The sequence below is a fragment of the Mauremys mutica genome, chromosome 1 (assembly GCF_020497125.1).
Source record: "Mauremys mutica isolate MM-2020 ecotype Southern chromosome 1, ASM2049712v1, whole genome shotgun sequence".
Classification (NCBI taxonomy): domain Eukaryota; kingdom Metazoa; phylum Chordata; order Testudines; family Geoemydidae; genus Mauremys; species Mauremys mutica.
Window position 1 is genome coordinate 92,830,949 of NC_059072.1, and position 27,010 is coordinate 92,857,958.

At 42.4% G+C, this 27,010-nt stretch overlaps 1 protein-coding gene across 2 annotated transcripts in view; it reads left to right on the plus strand.

Moving 5' to 3' along the window:
- Positions 1–27,010, plus strand: part of MRTFA (myocardin related transcription factor A) — a 155,267-nt gene that overhangs the window by 85,608 nt on the left and 42,649 nt on the right. For both annotated transcript variants that reach the window (XM_044984528.1, XM_044984529.1), the window contains exon 5: positions 18,515–18,580. In XM_044984528.1, the coding sequence (XP_044840463.1) occupies positions 18,515–18,580 (66 nt within the window). The remainder of the gene's footprint in view (positions 1–18,514; positions 18,581–27,010) is intronic.

Consider the following 27,010-nt stretch of genomic DNA (forward strand, 5'->3'; position numbering starts at 1 on the left):
AATGGCAAATGAAATATAATGTGGATAAATGTAAAGTAATGCACATTGGAAAAAATAACCCCAACTATACATACGATATGATGGGGGCTAATTTAGCTACAACAAGTCAGGAAAAAGATCTTGGAGTCATCGTGGATAGTTCTCTGAAGATGTCCACGCAGTGTGCAGAGGCGGTCAAAAAAGCAAACAGGATGTTAGGAATAATTAAAAAGGGGATAGAGAATAAGACTGAGAATATATTGCCCTTATATAAATCGATGGCACGCCCACATCTTGAATACTGCGTACAGATGTGGTCACCTCATCTCAAAAAAGATATACTGGCACTAGAAAAGGTTCAGAGAAGGGCAACTAAAATGATTAGGGGTTTGGAGAGGGTCCCATATGAGGAGAGATTAAAGAGGCTAGGACTTTTCAGCTTGGAAAAGAGGAGACTAAGGGGGGATATGATATAGAGGTATATAAAATGTTGAGTGATGTGGAGAAAGTAGATAAGGAAAAGTTATTTACTTGTTCCCATAATACAAGAACTAGGGATCACCAAATGAAATTAATAGGCAGCAGGTTTAAAACAAATGAAGTTCTTCACACAGCGCACAGTCAACTTGTGGAACTTCTTACCTGAGGAGGTTGTGAAGGCTAGGACTATAACAGCGTTTAAAAGATAACTAGATAAATTCATGGAGGTTAAGTCCATTAATGGCTATTAGCCGCAATGGGTAAGTAATGGTGTCCCTAGACTCTGTTTGTCAGAGGGTGGAGATGGATGGCTGGAGAGAGATCACTTGATCATTACCTTTTAGGTTCACTCCCTCTGTGGCACCTGGCATTGGCCACTGTCGGTAGGCAGGATACTGGGCTAGATGAACCTTTGATCTGACCCAGTACAGCCGTTCTTATGTTCTTACGTTCAGTTGTATTTCAGTTGACAGGATTTTTGCAGATGTCTCCATGTCTGATATGCTGCAAAGTGTATGAGATTACATTTATGGGATTGCATCTGGGAATGCTGATTACAGTCCCAGTGAGTATTAAAAAGTTGATTGTTACCCATACCAAAACTAGAATACATAGAGTAGATTACAATTGGATCAATAGAAAGATCCTTTTGGTATACAAGAGTTAAAATATTTTTTTTTAAAGGCAAGACTTAACCTTAAAGGGCAAAGGCTAGGAATAGAAATGAAAATGGCAAATGTTAACATTTATTTTTAAAAATTGAAAATGTTAACTAAATAACAAAAATAGCAAAAATTTTAATTAATTTGAAGTAGATTTAAAAAAGGCAAGGGTTTAAAAAAAAAAGCACATCCAGAATCTCCTAGAGTTAATTTTAAACCAATATAGAAAAGAACTGTGATTAAATAGGAAAAAAAATACAGAAATTAGGCATTTAAAAAAATGATTAAAAAAATTAGTCAAGGGTAACAGTTGGGTTTTGCTGCTATAGGTCCCAGTCCATGAGCAGCTGCATACATGCTTAGCTTTATGCATGTGAGTGGTTCCCCTGGCATCAGTGGGACTACTCATGTATGCAAAAGTAGACAGACAACTATTTTCAGAATTGGGAACTTAGCTGTAAGCTTTTCAGACAGATTGTGCCTTCTTTGTGTGTGTATGTACAGCACTTAGCGTAATTGCCCAGTATCTATACCTCACTTCCACTATAGTGCACACATCCATCAGTCTTAATTATTCCAAATTTTACTTTAAGGATGGGCCTTTTCTGTGCCAGGTATTGACTGAGTGGTCCCTTCTGGATCAACTGAACAAAAATTATGGAACTCTTCCAGTCTCAAAAATGAGCAAGTTCTTTAGAACAAAACCATCTACATAAAATGTCAGGCGTGTTTTAAGATCATAACTTCATGACTCCTGCCTGCTAATACAGCTATCTGTCACAAGACATCAGTGACCTTGGATGACCTCCAAGCATTATATTTTGAGAGCCACAACTGTAGCAACTTTGAGAAAGGGTATTTTATCAAGAAATGAGCAGCTTCACCTGAATAACAAAATAGGCTCTGCTATATTTCTGATACTTTAGGGAAGAATCCCCAAACTTTGTCATGGTGTAGATCCCATGTTAATAGAGGTTGTCTGATGTATCAGCTCATATTTGTGATCATAAGGACCACCTCCCCTCCCATTTCTATTTGCATCCCTGCAGCAAGTGCAGCAGTTGCTTGTGTGGAAAAGTAGCATTGGGGAAGTGTGTGTATATTTAGCTGTCTATAGTAATTGCTTTGTCCTCTGAAAACAGTTACTTATGCTGTCTACTTTTGCTCTTCATTTTGTCTGCACTCCCATATGTAGATTTTTCTCTCCTTGTTTCCTTGTTGCCCTCCCCACCCCCATATGTTGCCAGACATCTGGTCCTCTTCTCTCCTGCTATTTAAGGGCATGTCTACACTACCGTCTGAATTGACGGGCAGTGATTGATCCAGCGGGGGTCGATTTATTGTGTCTAGTATAGAAGTGATAAATCGATCACCGATCGCTCTAGCTTCGACTCCAGTACTCCACCTTAATGAGAAGTGCAAGGGGAATTGACGGGAGAGCGTCTCCTGTCAACACATCACAGTGAAGACACTGTGGTAAGTAGATCTAAGTACGTCAAGTTCAGCTACGTTATTCATATAGCTGAAGTTGCGAAACTTAGATTAATCTCCTCCCGTAGTATAGACCAGTCCTTAGATGTTTCTCTCCTGATAATGGCTGGCAGCTCCTGTTTTCTCCCTTCCTCCTCTTCCGTACTTGAAATGACAAATACTGCAGAAGTTGCTAGACTGGTAGCTCCTCGGTTTCCAACTGCTTTGCAGTTTTCTACTGTCAGAGAGCCTGGAGGCTTGTAGAAACAGCTGGAAAAGAGGAGAGCCAGTACCTTGTGATCATCCAGGCTTCCATGGATGAACAGCAACATGTACCATAAACCACAATTTGGGACCTGCTGCTCTGAGGATGAGGATCTGAGCTAATAGGTGCTAATAAATGCTCTGCTTACTTTGTTTTTCATAGGCCTGGTTTACATTACAAAGTTGGGTCGATGTAAGTGTCACTGCATCAATCTATTTAAATCTGTCTGGCTGACGTAAGTGCCCAGTTATGGTGGTGCAGTAAAACCACGTCCCCTAATGGCAGTGAGCCATGGTCGACCTGTTGCTGTCGATGTAGTGCAAGTGTAGACAATACAGGATTTGTGTTGGCCCTAACAGTCCTCCAGCAGCTGTCCCACAATGCCCCATGCCCTGTGACAGTAACCACGCTGGTTATTGTGAACTCCACTGCCTAGGGATGTCAGAGACAAGAAGCTACCTCCCTCTCCCCTTAAAAATACCCTGGGTAATTTTGAAATGCCTCTTCCTGATTGCCCAGCTCAGTGAGCACACCTAGTAGCTTTCTCTCATTGTGTGCAACAGCCCGGCTGCTCAGGCCAGCTCCAGGCACTACATGCGCTCCTGCCTGCAGTAGACAGGAGGTTATTGGATCTCCTGGGCCTGTAGGGAAAAGAGTCTGTGCACTTACAACTATAGACCAGCCATAGAAACACGGATGTCTACAAAAAATTACGTGGGGAATACAGGCAAAGAGTTACAACAGCGATCATCATAAGTACTGCATGAAAGAGAAGGAACTGATTGGTATGCCTGGTGTAATCTGGTGCTGAGATGTGGACTTGCCACTTTTACAATGAGCTGGTGCTGTACTTGGTGGAGATCGATCCAACATTCCATCAACCACTGTGGATACCTCGGAGAAGCCAGTGCCAGAGATCCATGCTGTGAACAGCGAGGAAGAGGAGATGTGGTGAGGGGGGTGGCAGGGTGAGGGGGGTGGCAGCTATGTGCTGAGCCAGGTTCTGCTCGAGACTCTATCACAGTGTACCTTGACAAATAGGAAGGGACCTCCTTGGGTAAATGGTGTTACTTGCATTTTCCCTTACAAGTGTAAATTAAAAGGTAGGGCCGAGCCCAGCCCCAAGTTAACAAGACACAAGTATTGACTTTTCATTGCTTCACTTGTAAGAGAAGAGGTAGCAGAAGAAAAGAAATGGAGGTAGAGTTGGTATCTACTTTTCATTCCTTTGCAGGGTTAGATAGGAAAAAAGAAGAAAGCCCTTATGGAGCAGTTTGTTTATATACATGGGGATGTCACTTGAATCCTCCTGCGATCTCAATGAAACCGCAGTCCTCTCTTGAAGGCTTCGAGGAAGGCAGCCTTATTTCTTCCTCCGCAGCAGGACACTTTCCCACGTCATTCCATGATGAGTTTGGTTGACACTATTGCAACTAACAGGCTAGCAGCTTATGGGCCCACGTGACTTTTGCACTCCAGTAGTAGCTGAGCTCTGTGCCTTTGTTACCTGTGGGAGTGAGGTGTAGGCTAAAATCACCACTGCCTGTGGAATACAGTGCCAGTATTCAGTGCCATTGCCCTATACTCAGGCCCATGGAATAGGGACCAAAATTTTATTGTTTCATGCATCTAACACCACTTCTTTCTCCTCCTCCTGTTCTTGGTAGACCATATTCACCAGGACCAGGGCTGGAGAGCAGTGCTAGGAAAAGGCACTCCTCCAAAGCCAAAGTGTCACTAAGCATATTAAATGTTTTTATGGGAATAAGGGAAGGGAGTTTTGAAACTTTCCTTTTCCGCTGTGATTGTAAATCCAGTGGTACACTTGTCTGTTTTTATCAGCAGCTGCTGCTGTTTTGGCCTTGAGGGGTATCTCAAATACCTGCAGAATATCTGACCCTGATGAGGATAAAGAATAGAACAAGGGAGGCCATGTTCAGCAAGAGTCTGCAAGCCAGGGCTGCAACAGACTGCAAACAAAAGCCTAGGGAGCTGACATGGCAGACAGCGTGGAAAAAGAGCAGACAAGAGAGGCCCAGGAAAAGGAGAGAGAGATGCATCAGGACATAATGGATCTTCTCAAATAGCAAACCCAAATGTTGCAGATCCTGGCTGATCTACAGGTCCAAAAATCCTGGACTTAAGTCCTTGGAGAATTCCATGGTATCAGCTCTCTACACCACATGGCACCATAGGCCGTATCCTTACCCTACCACTCCATGCCTGGGGACAGACAGCAAGGAAGACCACAGCTTCACATACCACTGAGCTGTGAGAGCCCTGCTTGGTGTATATGTAGCCAAAATAGACTACATATGTGCACTGCAATGAACAGAAATGTTAGTTACCTTTCCAATTTTAAAGTTCCATTCTGTTCATTTACATAAAAGGTTTATATTGCATTGACTATTTTTTCCACATTGTTTCTCTTCACTGCTTTTGCCACTCAATTTCTGATTTTGAAAACAACACATTGCAGAATGCATTGTAGTACTCAAAGCACCCAGAATTCGTAAATGAACCGCACTACAGAACTTATAGCTTCAATAAAAGACAGTATTTATAAATGTACAGCAAGCACCACATAATTCAGAGCTTCAGTAAAACAGTCATAATTATAAATAATAGCAAGCGCTCACAATTCCTAACAGCACCCAAAGCTTCAAGGACAGAGAACAGTCCTGCACAGAACACTACTGTGGCTGACCACTGAAGTGCTCTTTCAAAGCCTCCCCTAACCCAATAGCTCTGTGTTGCGCTCTTCTGAGGGACTTTGTGTCTGGCTGCTCAAACTCAGCGGACAGCCACTCCACCTCCTCCCTTGCAGCACCTCTTCCCCGCCCCCCCCCCCCCGATAATACTGTATACAACATGTCGCTTATAATTATTGGGATGTTTCTGTCACTGAGATCAAATCAAGTAAGTAAACAGTGCTAGCATCCCTTCAGTCAACCAAAAGGACATTTAATTGTCATTCTGCATCTGCTGAGCTGGTAGTTGAATCTTTCCTTGGTGCTGTCAGTGTACAGCTTCCTGAGAAAGGGTCCCCCAGAATCACTATTGTCATTTCCATATTGACAGTGGTAATCTGCTGGACAGGAAATAATGTCTCTTTGTTCTTAAAGATGTGGGCGACATTCACCTTCTCTGACCAGCCTATATTGATGTTGGTGAAGCATCCCCTGGTGATCCACCATTGCCTGCATAACCATGGAACAGTAGCCTTTTCTGTTGATGCATTCTGTGGCAAAGTGACCTGCTGCCAAAATAGTGTTATGCATGCTGTCTATAATCCCACCACAGTTTGGGAACCTATTGCTGCAAATTCATCCACTATGTCCTGCACATTTTCGAGAGTCAAAGTCCTGCGTAGCTGGAGATGATTAATGGCCCTACACACTTGCGTGGCAGTGGCCCCCACTGTGGATTTTCCCACTCCAAAATGACTTGGCACTGACTGGTAGCAATCTGGCAGTGCAAGCTTCCAGAATGTGATCGCTAGTCACTTCTCCACTGTTAACATAGCTCTTAGTGGGATGGCCATGTGCTGAAGGCCTATAATGAGCTAGGCACACACATCCAGGAATCTGGCTTTTTGCATCCGAAAGTTCTGCAGCCACTGCTCATCATCCTAAACCCACATTATGATGTGATCCCACCAGGCAGCACTTGTGTCTTGGGCCCAGAGGTAGCGCTCCAGCATCCCAAGCTGCTCCAGTAGCACCACCAACTACCTTCAATTGTTTTTCACTGTATTCCTCAGCACACTGTCCTAGAAGAAATTGTCATGTTGCAGTAGTTCTTGCAGGTCTACGTATCCAGGAGGATTGTATGTATTGTATTAGCAACATTCATGAGAACAGTGCAGAGCTCTGCAGGCTCCATCCTTCTGATGTCAGACACTGAAAGGTTCTGTGGGGGTTTGTACAATCTTAAATAAGAGACACAAATTATGGGACCTAGATTGGCACTGTGGATGAAGAAAGTTGAATGCTGGGACCTTGACCCCTAGCTCTCAGAGATCCCTGCATTACTCAATTCTACCCCACAACACACTGTGAAAATTTCCCAAAAGGTGTTGCGCCAGATGGCAGCATGTGTCACACTGGGATACCTATCCATGGTGCATTGCATTTTTCATTGACACAAATGCTTCTGGTAAGTGTGTGCAGCACTGACCCAAGCAGCCAGGTATATACACACGCACATGATATACTAACTTAGGTGGCTGTATACCAATGTAACTTGCGTCAACCAAAGTTTGTAGCGTAGACATGACTATAGGATGTATCTTCTACCAAACCACTCTCTTTGCTAAAAGCTGCCTTCCCTTTTATAGGGCAGGGAAAGTGGGGGACGGGACTCAAATACATTTTTATAAATCAGAAACGTGAAAAACTTTTTTTTCCCCTTCCCTTTGAAAAACCACTGGCTTGTGGTTTCTAACCTGGCCCTAGTTTGTCCCCTGGCATGGAAAAACCAAGTAAAGGAGCCCAGTTAAGGAACTCTGAGGAGCAGTTTGTGGAATTTTCCACAGAGTATTCAAGGTTGGGGGTGGAAAGGGTTTGGAATGAGGTTGTGATTCAGATCCCAAGCTCTGTTGATCCCTTGGAGGCAAGGACTCTCTGCATAAAGACCCTGATGTCTCCTTCCAGGTGGCATTGCTCCAGTGCTGCTGTGCTATTGGGGCTTCCCCTGTCTGTGGGTTCCCTGGGTATCTCTCCTGTTTGACCATGTGTGTCAGTGATTTTCCATGTGTGTTGGATGAGCAGAGCTGTGGGAATGGCGTAGGAGTAATGGGAGGAGTGCCTGTCCTCCCCCTTGCACTGGGGCTGAATGTGCCGATTTCCACAGTGCTGACTGGCAAGAAATTAACTTTTATCATTCACAAGGAACCACTGGTGATCTAAGTTCTGTTTCTTGATGGGTTCTAGCTTTGTAGGCCTTTTCTCTGGACAAAGGGAAGCTGCTCACAAGCCAATTTCCCCCAACACTTCTGCAATGAGAAGAGCCCATGGCATGAATATAAATAAGGGTGATTTGCCTCTGGTGTGAAAGGTTCCTCCTCCTAATGATTTTACAGACTAACACAGCAAATTCCCCATATCTCCTTAGTGTGGTTGCTAAGGAAGAGATGAGGAAACCACTTGCATTTTAACAGCAGCCGTTGCTGCCACACTGAAAAAAGCGGTAGTGGAATGTATGATTGTCTCAAATAGTAAAAAGAGGTGAGCTCCTGTGTTACCGGTTATTTGCTCAGGCTCATTACAGGCCACTCTTTTTCAGTTTACAAGTTTATGTAGAGTGAGTATGTGGACACTGTTCACAACAGTAGCAATGGAAAGCCGCAAATGCTGAGCATTGACAGTGTGATCAGTCTGCTTCCTGTTGTCCCCACATGGAAATATGAATTATCAGAGGTTCTGTTCCCCAGATAGAAAACTCAGCCATGTAATCCCTGCAGTTCAGTTGTCATTTACAGTCTGCTTCACTTAAATGCTTATCAGTTAACTGCACAATCAGCTGAGGTGCATAGCCAATGTGCATCCTGCATCAGCTGACAGTGGATTAAAGTGATGTTATGCTCAGAAAAGTTGCTTTGAAAAAGAGACACTACTCAGTTTTCAAGGCAAGTGATGTTTTCCCCCTAACCACTGCTGCGGGAAACTCCACCTGGGATCTGAGGCCCTGTCTACTCTACAAGAAAAGTTTGTGCTGGAAAAAATAATTTAAATTGATGACTTCAGCATTAGGCAGTAACCGAACATTGAGCATTGTTTTCAAAACCATTTTGCCTAGTCATATTGGGGCAACACCTGTTAGCTGTAAGCATTTTTTAAAAATGATTTCTTAGCCATTTTTTTTTATGTAAACAAAACCTTTGGATCAGTTTGAACTCTCTGCCCCTGCTGTCTTCACCATCCATAAAGATTCTGTAGTTGGAATTTACCAGACCAGGGTGATGCATGAGCCAGAATCATATTTGTCTCTGTGACTAACTAGCCGATGTTGATATGGTGGGTCCCATGCTTTTCTTCGTTTGGGGGCGGGGGGGCTAGGATGCCACCCCTTACCCCTGCTCTTGGGGCGCCAAGGGCCCTGCTGCTGGCCCGGGAAGGTGGTACAGGAGGAAAGCAGGGAAGGGGTCTGGGTTTGCTCCTCACTCTGAGCCCCAGCCCCTCTCAACCCCTGCAGGTTTCTTACCGTCTTCCCCCTTGGGTAGGGTTACCCTCAGTCCTTGACACTGGGGGAGGGAGTCTCCCTGATCTGTTGGGGCAGGGTCTCCCATTCTCTGGTTTTTCAATTCTCAGCCACACACCTCCAAACTCCAATCCTCTCTCCCTCATCGCTTCACCTGTCTGCCTGAAGAAGGTTTTTTTTTAATGAGATTCCTGACAGGGCCTTAATTGGCTACAGGTGCGCCAATTAACCTGTAGTAACTTTCCCTAGTTTACAGGGAACCACACCTTCATTAGCCTAGGGCTTATGCCTATGCATGTCCCAGCAACCCAATAAGACGACTCTTCCACTGCTCCCTGGTCCTGCTGTATCACAGTCTCCCTCTGCTAAAGCAGTTTTGGCACTCCAGGGCTAATAGGAGTCAAAGTTAGCTTTTATAAACAGGTATAACTTAAAGATCCACAAGGAGCAGATGCCTGGAGTAAGAAGGAAACTTATTAGACTACATCTGCATTTTAAAGAATAAATTCAGCCCTATATTTAGAGGGTGCAAGCAACATCCACTGAAGTGAATGTGAATAAATGGATGCAACTAAGGCTAACTTTGGCATTGATTGCGTAACTAGAGTGACTTACTGTATAATACATATGAAATTCAAAGGCAAATTGTCATCTTAATATTAGAATTATTCCAGGCGAGTGAGTGGTAAGAGCATGCAGTTGACATCACCTTTCAGATCATTGTTTACATAGCACTCAGATTTTTATCAGTCAGTTGCTAGCTTCAGTAGTTTCAGTTAATTAGAGTGATAGGCCTAAGTATAAAAACAGTAACGAATGTAGTTAAATAAAATTGTTTATGCTGTTAGAGACTGTATTCATGTGTTATACAATGAACTTGGTCATATACATGTCCTTGGTGTAGTCTGATGGCTGTATGTAGAGGGTACTGCTTTTTTCATTTTTATAAAATGTGTTAGCAAAACACACACTGCTGCAATTTGTGCCCTGATGCCAGATCACCAGATCACCTTAGACTATGATTTTAAAGAAACTCTCAAATTAATCAGAATCAGATCAGGTCAGTGCTGTGATCATATCACATTTCCAGGAAAAACTTACAATTCTACATGAAATGAGGTGCTGAGTTAGGTGATGCTTTCTGACTGAGTCCATGCTGCATTAATGTGGTATCATAATCGTAGAGCAGGCCTGCATAATTCATAAAGCGGCGAGGGCCATATTACTCCAAAGAAAACAGCTGAGGGCCGAAACCCCCTGGCCCCACCAACCCACCCCCTCCAGTGCCGCCAAGCCCCCCTGAAACACAACACCCCCCCAGCGCTGCCCATCCCCCCTGAAATACTCCCTCCTGCCCCCCAGCACCGCCCGCTCCGCAGAAACAAACACTCCTTCCCCAGCGCTGCCACACCAAAACAGCGGTATTGAACCTTGTTAATATGTTATAGCAAGCCCCTAAGGTAGTGTAATTAAGGTAAAAGAAAAATTGTCTTTTTGCTAGAAGTAGAATAAGATCTTCCCTCCCACTTTGTAATCAATTGCCCTGTTGAATGAATGAGGTGTGAATGAGGAAGCCCTGGAAGGCAGGCACCTCCAGACAGCTGCAACCCTTGGAGAGGGAATGGGAGCCAGACCAGATCAGTAGAACAGGTCAGCCACTGACTCCTTGCTCGCCTCCTCAGCCCCTCACCTCCCTGGCTCGCCTACTCACCCCCCGCCACTGCCTGCCCGCCCGCTCGCCACCACTGCCCACCCGCTTGCCTCCTCAGCCTCCCACCCCCTGGCTCGCCTCTTCACCCCCTGCCACTGCCTGCCCGCCCACCCGCCTCTTCAGCCCCCCTCCCTTACCCGTCGCTTGCCTACTCACCCCCTGCGGGCCGCACGGTGAGCCCACGCGGGCTGCATGCGGCCCCTGGGCCGCATGTTGTGCAGGCCTGTCGTAGAGGATACTGTGCTGCAGGAGTTACTGACTTGCAGATCTGATGTCAGAGGTATTGAGCACCTGTAGTCATTAAAGGTCCCAGGTTACTTTTTTCAAGAGTAAGGTAGTTAAAAGAATACTTAACATTGTAAGTAATTAAAACAGACTGTTAAACATCTAAGTTCCTTTTCACATTTTATACTTTTCTTTGCACTCTTCTCAGCTTGGACAATAAAAATAGACTTTAATTTCAGGTTTTTTTTGTTTCATGCTAATGTCTCTTTCTAGCTATCTTTCCCAATATACCCTTGCAAGGGAAAGTTTTTAAATCCAAACCGTTTTGATTGAAATTTTACAAAATCATGAAATTGTTTCTATTTACATTAGGTTCTGGAAATTTAACATGCAACACACACCCGTCCCCCAGCCCATCATGCCCTTGCACAATTCTTTGTCTAAATTATGTGACAGTGTGCCTTTAATGTCGATATCCTGACCAAATTCCAATTTGGGTGATTGCCTTCTGCTTACCCTGTTTCTCCGTGTAGTTTCAATTGGCTACAATACTTTTCTTCACTTCCTGTTCTAAACTGTTGTTTGTGCTATTTAAATAACTTCATGTTAGTGCTGGTCCCTCTGGGCATTCACTCTGTGTGCCTCAGACTAGAAGACTCTTCAGTAGCAGAGTGTGTTTGTTTCCAACACCTCCGTGTGCTCTGCACTGAGTATATAAGGGGTGGCACAGGCCAACTGACTCTCCAGTTCTTTTCTACCGCTCATGGTCTAGGATGGAACCTGTCTGTATCCATAGCCTTTCCAGCACTCCCGATTGAACTTCAGCTCTATATATAGAGTTATTAATAGTTTATGTTAGATAATTAGTAGGTCTGTCGATTAATCGCAGACTAACTCAAAAAAAAGTAATCACAATTAAAAAAATTAATTGTGATTAATTGCAGTTTTAATCGCACTGTTAAACAATAGAATACCAGTTTAAATTTATTAACTTCTTTGTTTTTTATATTTTCAAATATATTTATTTCATTTACAACACAGAATGCAAAGTGCGCAGTGCTCACTTTATATTATTATTTTTATTACACATATTTCCACTGTAAAAATGATCAACAAAAAATAGTATTTTTCAGTTCACCTCAAACAAGTACCATAATGCAATCTCTTTATTGTGAAAGTGCAACTTACAAATGTCGATTTTTTTTTTGGTTACATAACTGCACTCAAAAACAAAACAATGTAAAACATTAGAGCCTACAAGTCCACTCAGTCCTACTTCTTATTCAGCCAATCGCTCAGACAAACAAGTTTGTTTACATTTACGGGAGATAATGCTGCCCTCTTATTTACAATGTCACTTGAAATTGAGAACAGGCGTTCTCATGGCACTTTTGTAGCTGGCATTGCAAGGTATTTACATGCCAGATATGCTACTTTAACCCCACGCAAGTTATAGAATTTATTGGAATAAGTCTGAACTCAACTGTGGCCAATGCTTGCTTACCTCAGGACAGAGTCCTCTTGTTAAAGGACCTCATCACCCAACTTTGACTCAGACCCCAGATAACAGTCTGATCCTGCCTGGTCATTCTAGACCATATGGCTTCATGCACCTACATGATCCCCTTCACAAGGCTTCACCTATGGTACCTCCAGGCATTGTTAAAGATGGTCTATGCTCCGAGCAGGGACTCGCTGGACCGGAGATCTGTAGAGCAGTGACTTGAGTCTCCATTCACAGCTTTATTAGGAGGCATTATGCCCTGGTTCAAGTGTCTGCTGAGGATGATTCCTTTGGATCAGCAATCCTAAGATCTGTGATACAGAACACTTCCTCACACTCGCCTCCTCAGTGAGCATAACTAATATCCCTAGGGACCAGTACTCAACGAAGAAAAGGTTTACTTACCTTATAGTGAATGGACTTCTTCAAGATGTTTGATCCCTATGGGTAGTCCACGACCAGCCCTTCTTCCCCTCTGCTCAGATCTTTGTTTGATTCACGGTAGAGTAGGAACTGGAGAGCCAGATGGTCTGCACCACCCCTTATACTCTCGATTCAGCGCATGAGGAGGTATAGGATGCAGGTGCAGACCAATGGATGCTGCTATTGAAGAGTCTTCCAGCCTCAGGTGAAATACATGTGCAACCATAGTGAATACCCTTAGGGACCATACTTCTTGAACTCCAGTTAATATAAGGTAAGGTACGTAACCTTCCTTTTTGATTCACTTTACAGGTGGCTTAAGCTTCATTGCAGTGCTTGATGAGTGACATTTTTATAGCTTTGGGATCCTTCAGAATGCAAGGCAGTATAGAAATGTTATTTCAGCAATAAATGTCCTATATTCAAGGTATCTCGGCGCCTCTCCACTAAATATCTCTCACTTTTAATCTACATATTTCTTTGGTTCTAATGAAAAATATAATTCAGAGCCTAGTATTTTTTTTAAACTTTTGACACTGTGTCTAGCGTCTTCTGTGACTAAAGCATCTTTTTTTAGTGGTTTGACCTTGTGAAACACCGGGGGATGTACTGTCTTTATCATTCTGGTCACACTTTTAAAGACTAAATATAGTTTACAAATGGACAGTTTGCACTCACATATGCACATTTGAAAAACACTACTGCCGGGTTAGATGACATGGTGATAAAAGCAACTGAGCTCAGCCTTTGCTAGTGTTCCCACCATTGTAAGTGAGCACATGTATAACTGCTGATGCAGCTCTGCACTAATGCTAGAATAACAATAGGAGAGTTCCCTAAATAGATTCCGTCCCAGTGAGTTAAGCTCCTAGCTCCTACCAACCATTGGTAGGTGAGTTACTGAGCTCCGGTCTAATAGGGTGTGTGTGTAATTCTCCACTGGTGCAGTTCTAGGGTTAGATTAATAGTAGTGAAAACATAAGTGCTATGTTTTACCATCAGTGCAGTGCCACAAGTAGTAGCTGTAGTGTAATTGTCTTTGAGTTTTGTTAGTATAGACACACTCATACCTATTGCTTCCACTAGAGCACTGTGCCATCTCCCACCCTCTCTGGAGCTTTTTAATAATACTTTGTACTTGGTTCATCAGAGGCTTTCAGACGCCTTTACAAACTTTAATTAAGCCTCACTTCATCTCCTTGTGAGGTAAGGAAGCAGCATTATTCCCAATTTACAGAAAGGGACAATAAGATATACAGGCTAAGTGACATGCTTAGTGTTGTACAGTCTTTGGCACAGCTAGGAATAGAACACTGGAGCTTTTATTCCTAAACCCCTGTTCTAACCACTAGATGTACTTTCTTCTTTAACAGAGAATAAGATTAGTTCCTATTATGTTTGATTTTGAATTAATTTTAAATATGTGGGGGAGAGGGGGAAGTGCCGTTTTCTGAATATTAAAGAAAACGGAGTGAACTAGTTCATGGCCATAAATTGCTTTTATAAAACTCTTCTCGTTCTTGGCAGACCTCTGTGAATGGCAGCCTTGAATTGGCTCTAGGGACATCCGTTACCCTATATATATGAGTCACACACTCACATACGTGAACAGGTGATCTCCTAAATATATGGAATTCAATAACACGTGGAATCCAGAGTACTTATTTAAGCCCAAGGAGTCTGGGGGAGGGGTCCTTCCCTCCGCGATCCCCCTTCAAATAGTGAACTGTGGAACAACTCTTGAAAAAGTGCATTCTGTGCTGGCAGTGTTTTACCCTTGAAATCTTTTGTGTGCATGCACAAAGTATTCTGTCCTGTTGATATCACTTGATAAGGGATGTACCTTTTAGGATATTTTTCCTCTGTAAATGACTTTGGGCTGGATTTTAAAAGGTATCTCAGGACTTATGTCACAATGGAATCATTGGGAGTTAGGTGCCAAAGTACCTTTAAAAATCTGGCCCTTTGTTCCTTCTCTCTTCCTTCTATTCAACCATATTGGCAATGATTGGTTTCTTACTGTAAAATGCTGCCTTTTGAATACAGTAAACAAATGAGAGAGAAGAATTCTTCAGTTCAATACAAGGTTTTGTTAATAGGAGTAATGGAATGAGATTTGAGCAAAGGAAAATTTGGAATGAATATCTGAAAATATTTCTTATTAGTGAGAGCCACTGTTGAACTGTGGAGTAGCGTCCCAAAGATATTGTTGAAAGTTCTATCGCTTGAATACTTTAAAACAGAGTGGGACAAGGCACTGGAAAGCACTGTTGGGAATATTCTGCATTGACAAGAGCATGGAGATGGAAGAAAGATGGACTAAATGTGACCAATACAGTGACTCTCTCACACCCACGTTCACTTCTTCAAAAGGGCTAATTTCCCCCAAAATAAAGAAAAGTATAAGCAAAATTGATTGGGAGGAAAAACGTAGACCAGTATGAATGAAGATTGGATGCTCTTTAAGAAGAGATTTAGATGGACAAAAAGGTCACAATTCCATGCCCAAGGAACAGGATGATTGTGACTAAAAGTCCATCTGGGTTCAGTGGCAAAATAAAGGCAGCAATTAGAGATTAAAAATCAATATATAACTAACGGAGAAAAGGGGAAATAGCAATCGATATAAATTAGAAGTTATGAAGTGTAGAAAATTGATAGGGGAAGCTTCAGATGTCAGGGAAAAATCCCTGGCTAGCAGAACTAAGGACAATAAGGATTTTTTTTTAAAGTATATTAGGAACAAAAGAAATCATAGAAATTGTATAGGCCCATTACTTGGTGGAGATGATAATGCAGAGAAGGCTGAAGTGTAAAATAAATATTTTAGCTGTAGATTTGGCAGGAAGCAGGATTGTGTACTCTCATCAAATGGAGTACTTTGTAATCCATTAATAACTAAGGAGGATGTTAAACAATATCTACTAAATATACACACTTTTAAATCAGCAGGCCCCAATAACTTGCACCTAAGAGGCCTAACAGAGTTGGCTGAGGAGATCTCTGTTCCACTGATGTTAATTTTTAATAAATCTTGGAGTACTCCGGAAATTCCAGAAAACTAGAAGAGGGCTAATGTGCCAATATTCAAAAAGAGCAAGTGGGATGATCTGGATAACTGTAGGCTGGTTAACCTGGCATAATTCCTGGGCAAAATAATGGAAAAGCTGATACAGGATTCCACCATTCAAGAAGAAAGGATAGAAGTATAATTAATGCCAGTCAGCATGGTTTTATGAAAAATAGGTCTTGTCAAACAAACCTTATTTCATTCCTTGGGATTACCAGTTTGGTTGACAAAGATAACTGCGTAGATGTACTTAGACATGTGTAAGGCATTTGATTTAATACCTCATGATATTCTGAATTTAAAACAAAAAAAAAGTATATAATATCAATAAAGCACATGTTAAATGGATTAATTGGTTCTCTGACAGATATCAATCTGGGTTATTCTAGTGGAGTTCTGTAGGAATTGGCCCAATGCTAGTAAATATTTCTTCATTTATCTGGAAGTAAATATAAAATCGCTGCTGATTTAAAAAAAATGTGGGGATGACACCAAGATTAGTAGAGGGGTAAATTTTGATAGGACAGTCCTACAGAGTGATCTGGGTCACTTGTTAAGTTGAGCCCATTCAAAACAAATGTGTACTAATGCAGCTGAATGTAAAGAGGATAATATCCTGGAAAAGGATCTATGGTCATAGTGGACCAGCATCTCAACATGAGCTCACAGTGTGATGCTGTGGCTAAAAGGGCTATGCCAATCATTGGATGTATAAACAGGAGCAATGAGTAGGAATAGGGAGGTGGTTTTTACCTCTGCATATATTATTGATGAGACAGTACTGGAATACTGCATACTGTTTTGGTGTCAACCTTTTAAATAGGATGGTGAAAGATTGGAGGGCATGGAGAAAACAGCTACAAAAATGCTTAATGGGTTGGAGAAGATGCCTTACACTGAGAAACTTAAAGAGCTCAATCTGTTTAGCCTATCAAAAAAAATTAAAAGGTTACTTGATTTGTGTATAAATACCTTTGCAGGGAGAAAATACTGGGTACTAAAGGGCTCTTTAAGCTAGTGAAGAAAGGTGTAACAAGAACCAATGGCTGGAAGCTGAAGCCAGACAAATTGAAAGAGAAACAGAGCACAAATTTTTATCAGTTAGCCTAATGAAACTGGTGGATTCTTCATCTCTTGAAGTCTTTAGATCAAGACTGGATGCCTTTCTGGAAGAGGTGCTTTAGCCAAACACAAGTTATTGGGCTTAATACTGGGGTAACTGGGTGAAATTCTATGATCTTTAATATACAGGAGGTCCGATTAGGTGATCTAATGGTCCCTTCTGTCCTTAAAATCTATGAATCCTTTACTTGAAGATTGCACAGAATAAATTCAGATAGATGGACAAAAAAGAGGCAATTGGAAGAGGAAGGATAAGGGTTATGATAAAATAATGAATGAGCCTGTAAGGCATGTACATATGCTAGTGGTTCCACTGTATTTGTTTTGGGGTTTTCTTATGTCTTCTCACAGACAATGCTGAAAAAGTCAGTTTCTTTGCCTTCCAATTTCTCCGGGTCCAAGCAAAGAGCTACGGCATTCAGCGTGTGACACTGTGTATCAACTGTTTTGAACAATTGCAAAAGCTCTTTTCTTGAATGGGAAGAGTTTGTCTAATGTAAGGATGTAGATGATACAAGTACCCTGACAAAGGCATGAATTTGAAGAGGGGATGGGACCCATTACTTACTAGTATTAGTTCTGGTTTCCAAGGGCCATCTTATTGTGGGAGCCGTACTTTGATGTTAGATGGACACCCCCACAACTTGTCTCCTGAATGAATAGTTTTAATGGACGAACCACACCCTCTGTACCTGCATGCTGCAGTTGTAATAAGTATGTTGAAGGTTTGTGTTTGAAACACTGAAGCAGTTTTATTTGTATTAAACATTTTAATGTGTCACCAAAAAATAAAATAAAATCCTAGTAATGGTGAATCTGGGGTAGGAACGTCTCTAGATATTCCTTAGATGTCACCTTGAGGACATGATGTGAGGATGCTACAGAATTTGCAGGTGGAGGGGAGAATCAGTCATATATCTTGCACTTCAGATACACTTTAGTGACCAAGATATTGTATACAAATAACAGGCACATGGGCAATTACAATTTTAGGAGCTGTTTGGGATTTTAGTGTTGGACCCTTCCTACTGGAGCATAGTCAGTCCATATTTTGTTTGTTTTTAAATGTTCATGGTTTGGAGAGAGAACTTGGTGCTCTACAGCTTCTTGAGAAACAGGCCTGACTTTTCTGCTTTGCGGATTTTTATCGTCCTGCCAAGACCCTGTGCAACTTCCTCTCCTCGTCACCCACAGCGAATACGGAAACCTTGCTGCTTAAGGCCACTTCTGCAATTGCAGGAGTGCAGACGAGTGAGGTGGGAGGAAGGGGCTTTCTCTTCCGTTCTCACTTATTTTGGAGTCAGAAGAGGAAAATACAGTGTCATATTTGAAAATGTGCCCCATGTTGTGGTGTCTCCAACTGACCTGTTTCCCTTTCTCCTCTCTCTCTGCCATCCTGCAGTGCTGCAGTTGAAGCTCCAGCAGCGACGGACACGGGAGGAACTGGTGAGCCAGGGGATCATGCCGCGTAAGTACCATTTAAACTTTTTCCTTCTCTCTGGGCATTTCTGTCACCTGCTTGTGAATGAGGGGAGGTGGTTTATGTGTGGGTAGAAACACCTGCCCCTCTGTTGCTGCATAAAAAAATGCTAGATGTGAGAGCCCCACCCCATTTCACCAGACCGCCTTCTAAAGTATTAGGGCTACCTGTAATACCGAGAAGCAGTGTTGGCAACAAGTTTCTTTAAGTGTACTCAAAATACAATGGCTGTATTGCTTGGAGAGTGTGTGTCATATTAGAAGTGCTTTACATACTCGGCACATGCTGGTAATCACTCTTAGCAGGCTTCCTGCCTTTAGAGCTTCCATTCTTGTCTGTCAGCTCCCCATAACTTTTGTTTGGCTGTTGTGAATTAGTCTGTCCATATCCACACACGTGGTAAGATTTCTAGTCATGCATACAAGATGTCAGGACGGCAAGGCAGCTCTGTTCCTACCTTTGCCGGATTGTTTGAAACGCGTTTAGTAGGAGTCTGTGGGGAACAGCAGATTCTGTTGCAGGGAGAAAAGATCTGCAGACACTGTAACATGGTAATATTAATGGGTGGGGTAAGTATACTGCAACACTGAACTTAATGTGTGCATGACTAAATCAGATTTGAAGAACATAAGAACGGCCATACTGGGTCAGACCAAAGGTCCATCTAGCCCAGTATCCTGTCTTCCAACAGTGGCCAACCAGGTGCTTCAGAGGGAATAAACAGAACATGTAATCATCAAGTGATCCATTCCCTGTTGCCCATTCCCAGCTTCCAGCAAACAGACTAGAGACACCATCCTGGCTAATAGCCATTGATGGACCTTTCCAGTTCTTCTTTAAACCCTGTTATAGTCTTGGCCTTCACAACATCTTCTGTCAAAGAGTTCCACAGGTTGACTGCATTCTAGGAAGAAATACTTCCTTTTGTTTGTTTTAAACCTGCTGCCCATTAATTTCATTTGGTGACCCCTAGTTCTTGTGTTATGAGGAGGAGTAAAGAACACTTCTTTATTTACTTTCTCCATACCAGTCATGGAGAACAGCTTTTTGAACATACTGAAAGATGCCTGGTAGAAAATGGGGCTGAATAATTTGGTTAAAACCTCTGAACTGGGTAACATTTTCCATGTGCATGAGCAGCAAGCAAACAAGGGAGCACCAAAGAGTAGATGTGAGTTATTTTTGGTGTTCTCTGCATTTCCCCTGAACGACTTAGGGTCAGTCAAACTATGTTTCCTTCTTTAAGAAACCTCCCCCAGCGCACACACCTCTTTAGTGTCAGATAAAACCAAAAGGGGCTACAATATCTCTTTGGACAGGGGAGATAGGGAATGGGATTTCCTGGGGTGTACACTGAAATGATAGTGCCTTCCCCGTCTAAAATAATAAGACAGTTTGTCAACTCTAACTTTCTGTAATGAAAACCTGTCAACATCACTTTGTCAGCTGGAGTACTACAGTGTAAGGCAGTGATCTGCTCCTGGCAGCTTGAAAGACCCCCTTTTTAAAATTCTACCACCAAATTTAAAAGGGAAGATTGGGTTGATTTGATGGATTTTGCTCTTTTCTTGGATAATAGTAACTCATGCCTACCTGTGATTACTTTTATCTAGGTCTGTCTATTAATCGCAGTTAACTCAAACAAATTAATCACGATTAAAAGAATCAATCGTGATTAATCGCACTGTTAAACAATAGAATACCAACTGAAATTTATTAAATATTTTGGATGTTTTTCTACATTTTCAAATATATCTATTTCAGTTACAACACAAAATACATAGTGTACAGTGCTCACTTTATACTATTTTTTATTACGAATATTTGCACTGTAAAAATAAAATAAATAGTATTTTTCAATTCACCTCATACAAGTAACATAATACAATCTCTTTATCGTGAAAGTGCAACCTACAAATGTAGATTTTTTTTTTGTTACGTAACTGCACTCAAAAACAAATCAATGTAAAACGTTAGAGCCTACAAGTCTGTTCAATCCTACTTCTTATTCAGCCAATCGCTCAGACAAACAAGTTTGTTTATATTTATGGGAGATAATGCTGCCCTCTTATTTACAATGTCACTTGAAATTGAGAACAGGCGTTCGCATGGCACTTTTGAAGCTGGCATTGCAATGTATTTACGTGCCAGATATGCTAAACATTGATATGCCCCTTCATGCTTCGGCTACCAATACAGAGGACATGCTTCCATGCTGATGATGCTTATTAAAAAAAAAATGAATTAATTAAATTTTGACTGAACTTCTTGGGGGAGAATAGTATGTCTCCTGCTCTGTTTTACCTGCATTCTGCCATATATTTCATGTTGTAGCAGTCTTGAATGATGACCCAGCACGTGTTGTTCATTTTAAGAACACTTTCACTGCAAATTTGACAAAATGCATAGAACATATGAATGTGAAATTTCTAAAGATGGCTACAGCACTTGACCCAAGATTTAAGAATCTGAAGTGCTTTCCAAAATCTGAGAGAGATGATGTGTGGAGCATGCCTTCAGAAGTCTTAAAAGAGCAACACTCTGATGCAGAAACTATAGAACCTGAACCACCAAAAACGAAAATCAACCCTCTGCTGGTAGCATCTGACTCATAATGATGAAAATGAACATGTGTTGATCTACACTGCTTTGGATGATTATCAAGCAGAACCTGTCATCAGCATGGACGCATGTCCCCTGGAATGGTGGTTGAAGCATGAAGGGAATTTAGAATCTTTACTGCATCTGGCATGTAAATATCTTGCGACACTAGCTACAACAGTGCAATGCAAACAAACACCTGTTCTCACTTTCAGGTGACATTGTAAACAAGAAGCAGGCAGCATTATCTCCTGCAAATGTAAACAAACTTGTTTGTCTGAGTAACTGGCTGAATAAGAAGTAGGACTGATTGGACTGGTAGGCTCTAAAGTTTTACATTGTTTTATTTTTGAATGCAAGCTTTTTTTGTACATAATTGTACATTTGTAAGGTCAACTTTCATGATAAAGAGATTGCGCTACGGTACTTTTATTAGGTGAATTGAAATATACTATTTGTTTTTTTATTACAAATATTTGTACAGTAATAAAGTGAGCACTGTACACTTTGTATTCTGTGTTGTAACTGAAATCAATATATTTGAAAATGTAGAAGACGTCCAAAATATTTAAATAAATGGTGTTCTATTAACAGCGTGATTAATCACGATTAATTTTTTAATCGTGCAATTAATCACAATTATTTTCTTTAATCACTTGACAGACCTATTTTTATCCATGTGGCACGTACAAATAATTCTACAGAGCAAGTTGATTGCCTTTAGGAGGAACCAGATTGTTCCAGTAGTCAGATATTTTCAACAGTTTTTTCCAGGAGAAAACATTCCCATACTCCATACAGGGCCTTCACCTCCCCAGTTCAGTTGTGTACATGAATGCTGACTGGTGCTATCAGTATTCTCAGTATATTTGTCATGTTCAAAGCACATATCTATTAGAAGTTTGTTTTCCCCATGCGGTTGCATATCTCCTTGTCTGCAGTTGTGAGACAGCATTGAGTCTACATTTTCAAAAGTGACTAGTGATTTAGGGTTCTTCAGATTTTGGGTGTCCAACTTTTGAGATACCTTAAAAGAGACCTTATGTGCAAAGGATGGGTGCTCAACCCTTTGAAAATCATGTCCCTTTGGGGGAGGTGTCTCCAGATCACCCCAAATCACTAGTCACTTTTGAAAATGTAGACTTAATGCTGTCTCACAACTGCAGACAAGGAAAGACGCAACTCCATGGGACAAACAAACTTCTAATAGGTATGTGCTTTGAAGCTGACAAATATACTGAGAGCACCAGACAATGTACAATGATCACCACCTCTATAGTCACTTTTGGAAATCTTGACCATGTTTTTCTAAATGGTAAAACAAGTGAATTTTGCAGAAACTTATTCTCTTTGCAGCACCCACACTTGATGGCTTTTATCACAAACTAAAGGAGAACTCTCTTCTAGAGGCTCCTTGTTAAAATATTGGCAGGATGCTGAAACGCCCTGTCTACTGAAGAGAAACCATCAGAGCAGAACTGTTCTTAAATATGATTGATTTAAAACCAATTTCTTCTTATCATAGTGCCAACATGGTTTGTCCTCTGTGAATCAGGCACAACTGTTTTAAAGTAGTGTTTAAAGTGTTCCTAGGCTGGGTTGCATGATAATGAGAAGTTCAAATGTGAAATGAGAAGCCAAGATGTTCAAAACAAAATTCCCTTTTTAACTCTGGAAATGGAACATGCCATATAGCCAGCCACTGCTCCTATAGGGAGCTCACACTTAGGGCAGCTCCGTTTGTCTACTTTCAGCTCTGTAGTACCGAAATCTCTGCCTTAGCGCTGGGAATGTCCAGTTTTCCTATCCCTCTCTATACTTCTTCCCCATGCACCTTGCCTGTGAAAATGGTCAGGTACTCAGTCTTATTCCCTACCTCCTGCTATTGCAGAAGCCCATACTCTCAATCATGTCTCCCACCTAAAGCCTTTAACCAGGAGACAGACAGGCATCAGACATCCTAGATTATGCTTTTTAGTCACAGAAGCCAGAAGGAGGCTTGGAGCTGGATTAGGTGATCTCGTGTCTTCTCGCTGCTTGAGACTCTGATTTGCTTCTAGCCCCTGTTTGCCATCTGGAGGGCCTTGGCAGTGCATGAAAGAAATGTGGTAACTGAAATACTTTCCAGTTCCTGGTTCCTCCAGCTGAACAGTGATGTGGATTGGAGAAGCTGTTTGTGCCGGGCATAGAAGCAGCTGTTTAGTGCCTGTAGTGCAGGCTCATATTCCGGTACCCTTCATTCCATTGTCTGAAACATGAGTCTCAGATCTAACACCATTTAACTAAAAGCCTCGACTGTGCAGAGAGCTCCAGACATAGGATTACATATTCCACACCCCATGCTTCCTCTGTCTGAAGACTGCTTAGGCTCCATGTCCTGGAGGAGGTCAAGGTGCTGCTACTCAAGTTAAAGTGCCAGCATGTGTCATGTTGTTCCGGGGGTGTGCATTTGTGGGGTGGTGGTCTCAGAAGAACAGAGTTGGGAGTAGAGCATCTTGTTCCCAACTGGAATTTTGTTTGGGGGGGTGAGGGAGAATAAAGTGGCATATTTTAACATTTGTTATCAAGTACACTCAAGCTCACTTGAATGCCCTCTCAAGGCTGCCTACCTACTGTTGGAGGGATGCGTTTTACTATGTGATGTAAATGTCTCACAGTTAGAGCTAAAGCTTTTAGGTACATGAAGAGAGGATTTAAAATAACTGGGTGGTGTGCCTTCATTAACTCTGTTGGCACCAGAGGCTCAAATTCCTTCTTGTTTCTTTGTTTTTTTCAGTTTTGTTTTTACTTAGTTACCACTGGTGCAAGGTCAGAGTTGGAGATCAAAATCTTCTATTGCCCCCAGAGCATGTACAGCAGGGGGAATGAGTAGTACACTGTGCCTGCAGCTTGTATACCTGAGCCTTGACCAAGTGGGATCTCTCCGAGCAATGAGGGGAATTCAGTGTTCATGGTCTGTTCAGTTCTTGGCCTTGCTGTTGTTGGAGATTAGTTAGTGCCAGAGTCCAGTTTTTGGGTACTTGTATTTTTTAAAAAAATTATTATTGTGTGAACAGGGTGAATCAGCCTTTCCCCTTGACATATAAATGGAACATAAAATAGCTCCCTATTCAGCCCTTTTTCTAAGCTGGTGTACTGTAAAAGGAATAGGAAGATGTTGCCAGTTGACAATTCTGGACTTCAAAGACGTATTCTTAGTGTAGATGACTTATTTTTTCATAGCATTGGAATATTAAACACATTATAAGATAGCTGTCTGTCTCCCTCCATCCTGAAATGACCACTTGCGCCACAGCTGTGCAGCCACTTCTGGGGTGGAAAGCAGCTGTGATGGGTTAGACACCCCGCCCCAACCCCCTTCTGGGATGCCTCCTGATGTACTGGGATTTCACAGAGCCCGCCTGCTCCACTAGCCTGAGCTCTCTCTCCCTGTTTTGCTGATTCAGGCTCTTTGGCCTCTGGCAGCACACACACAGGTAGGGAGCACCAGCTGTAGAATCACAGAGTCTGTAAACAGCTCTCTATGAGACAATTCAGCTAGGAAATTGCCCAGCACTCAAGTGCAGCTTCCCTCTGGAAAGTACACCCAAGATGATAATGTCTTCCGCTGTATAGAAAGATCTGCACAGCGCAATCTCATAAAAATTCACCCTCTCCCTCAATATTAAGAAATATAAGCTCAGCTTCTTTCTCTCACCCCCCTTCCTCCCCCAGTTATAAATTGCACAAACTGGGTTATGTTGTAAACAAGAAATAAGTTTATTAGCTATAAAAGGTAAAATTTAAGTGATTGTAAGAGATAGCAAACAGAACAAAGCAGATTACTAAGCAAATAAAACAAAACACGCAGACTAAGCCTGATTCACTAAAGAAACAGGTTACAAAACATAATTTCTCATCCTAAATGTTAACTTTAGGCAGGATGCAGAGTTTCTGTAGCTTAGATTTCCAGTTATTTCTCTTTACAGACTAGACTTCTCTGTCTCAGGGTTTGTCTACACTGGCACTTCGTCGGCAAAACTTTTGTCATTTAGGGGTGTTAAAAAACCCACCCCACCGAATGACAAAAGTGTTACCGACGAAAAGCGCTGGTGTGAACAGCGCTTTGTTGGCAGGAGCGCTCTCCTGCTGACAAAGCCGCTGCCACTTGTGGGGGATGGACATTTTTTGTCGGCAGTGATCTCTCTCCTGCCATCCATCTCCACCCTCTGACAGACAGAGGCTAGGGACACTGTTCCTTACCCATCCTGGCTAATAGCCATTAATGGACTTAACCTTCATGAATTTATCTAGTTCTCTTTTAAACCCTGTTATAGTCCTAGCCTTCACAACCTCCTCGGGCAAGGAGTTCCACAGGTTGACTGTGCACTGTGTGAAGAAGAACTTCCTTTTATTTGTTTTAAACCTGCTGCCCATTAATTTCAGTTGATGGCCCCTAGTTCTTATATTATGGGAACAAGTAAATAACTTTTCCTTATTCACTTTCTCCATACCACTCATGATTTTATGTACCTCTATCATATCCCCATAAGCTGAAAAGTCCTAGCCTCTTTAATCTCTTCTCATATGGGACCTGTTCCAAACCTCTAATCATTTCAGTTGCCCTTCTCTGAACCTTTTCTAATGCCAGTATATCTTTTTTGAGATGAGACCACCTCTGTATGCAGTATTCAAGATGTGGGCGTACCATGGATTTATATTAGTGTGGATTTTGATCTCTGGCTACTAGTAACATGTACAAACCACTTGTAAACTATAGCCAGAGCAGGACCAGTTGCCTTGTGGTTAGTGCCTTGCACAATCCTTCAAGAAAACCAGTTTGTTGTCCTCTCTAAGGACGGGCATTAGAGAGCCAGCAATGCTGCAGAGGAAGAGCACCTTCTCTGGGCGAGTGTTTCATGCTTCTCTGTAGCCCCTCTGTGACTAAGGCCTTGTCTACACTGGTAAGTTTCTGCACAGTAAAGCAGCTTTCTGCATTGTAACTCCTGAGGTGTACACACTGCCAAGCCACGTAGTGCGCAGAAACTGTGCAGTTGCAGCGCTGTAAAAAAAAAAACCCCACCCCAACGAGACGTGTATAGCTTTCTGCGCTAGGGGTACAGTGCCACAGTGCTGGTGTAGACACCCTGGTCGATTACAGCGCTGCAGTTGGCCTCCAGGAGGTGTCCCACAATGCCTGTTGTTGCCTCTCTGGTCATCGGTTTGAAGTCAACTGCCCTGCCCTCAGGTGACCAACCATCATTCCCACCCCGTACAGTTCTTTGGAATTTTGAAAGTTCCCTTCCTGTTTGCTCGGTGATGAAGACAGTGGTCTCAGTGCATTTTTCCAGGTGGCCATGCCTGCTCCACACACCAGGTGATCCCCTGCTTGGAGCAATGCCAAGCTGCTGGACCTCATCAGCATTTGGGGAGAGGAGACAGTGCAGTCCCAGCTGTGCTCCAGCCGTAGGAATTATGATACCTACGGACAGATTTCATGATGCATGACAGAAAGGGGGCATGACTGGGATACACTGCAGTGCAGGGTCAAAGTGAAGGAGCCGCTTAACGCCTACCACAAGGTGCGGGAGGCAAACTGCTGCTCCGGTGCTGTGCCCAAGAGTTGCCGGTTCTACAAAGAGCTGGACATGATACTCAGTGGTGACTCCACCTCCACTGCAAAGGACACTGTGGATACGTTGGTGGCTCATGTGCCAGCTGAGAGTGGACGGACCCAGAGGCAGAGGATGACTGGAGGTCAGAGATGCATGCAGCCAGGAGCTCTTTTCTATCCTGGAGGAGGCTGGCCAGTCACAACAGTCGGATCTTGGCAAAGCA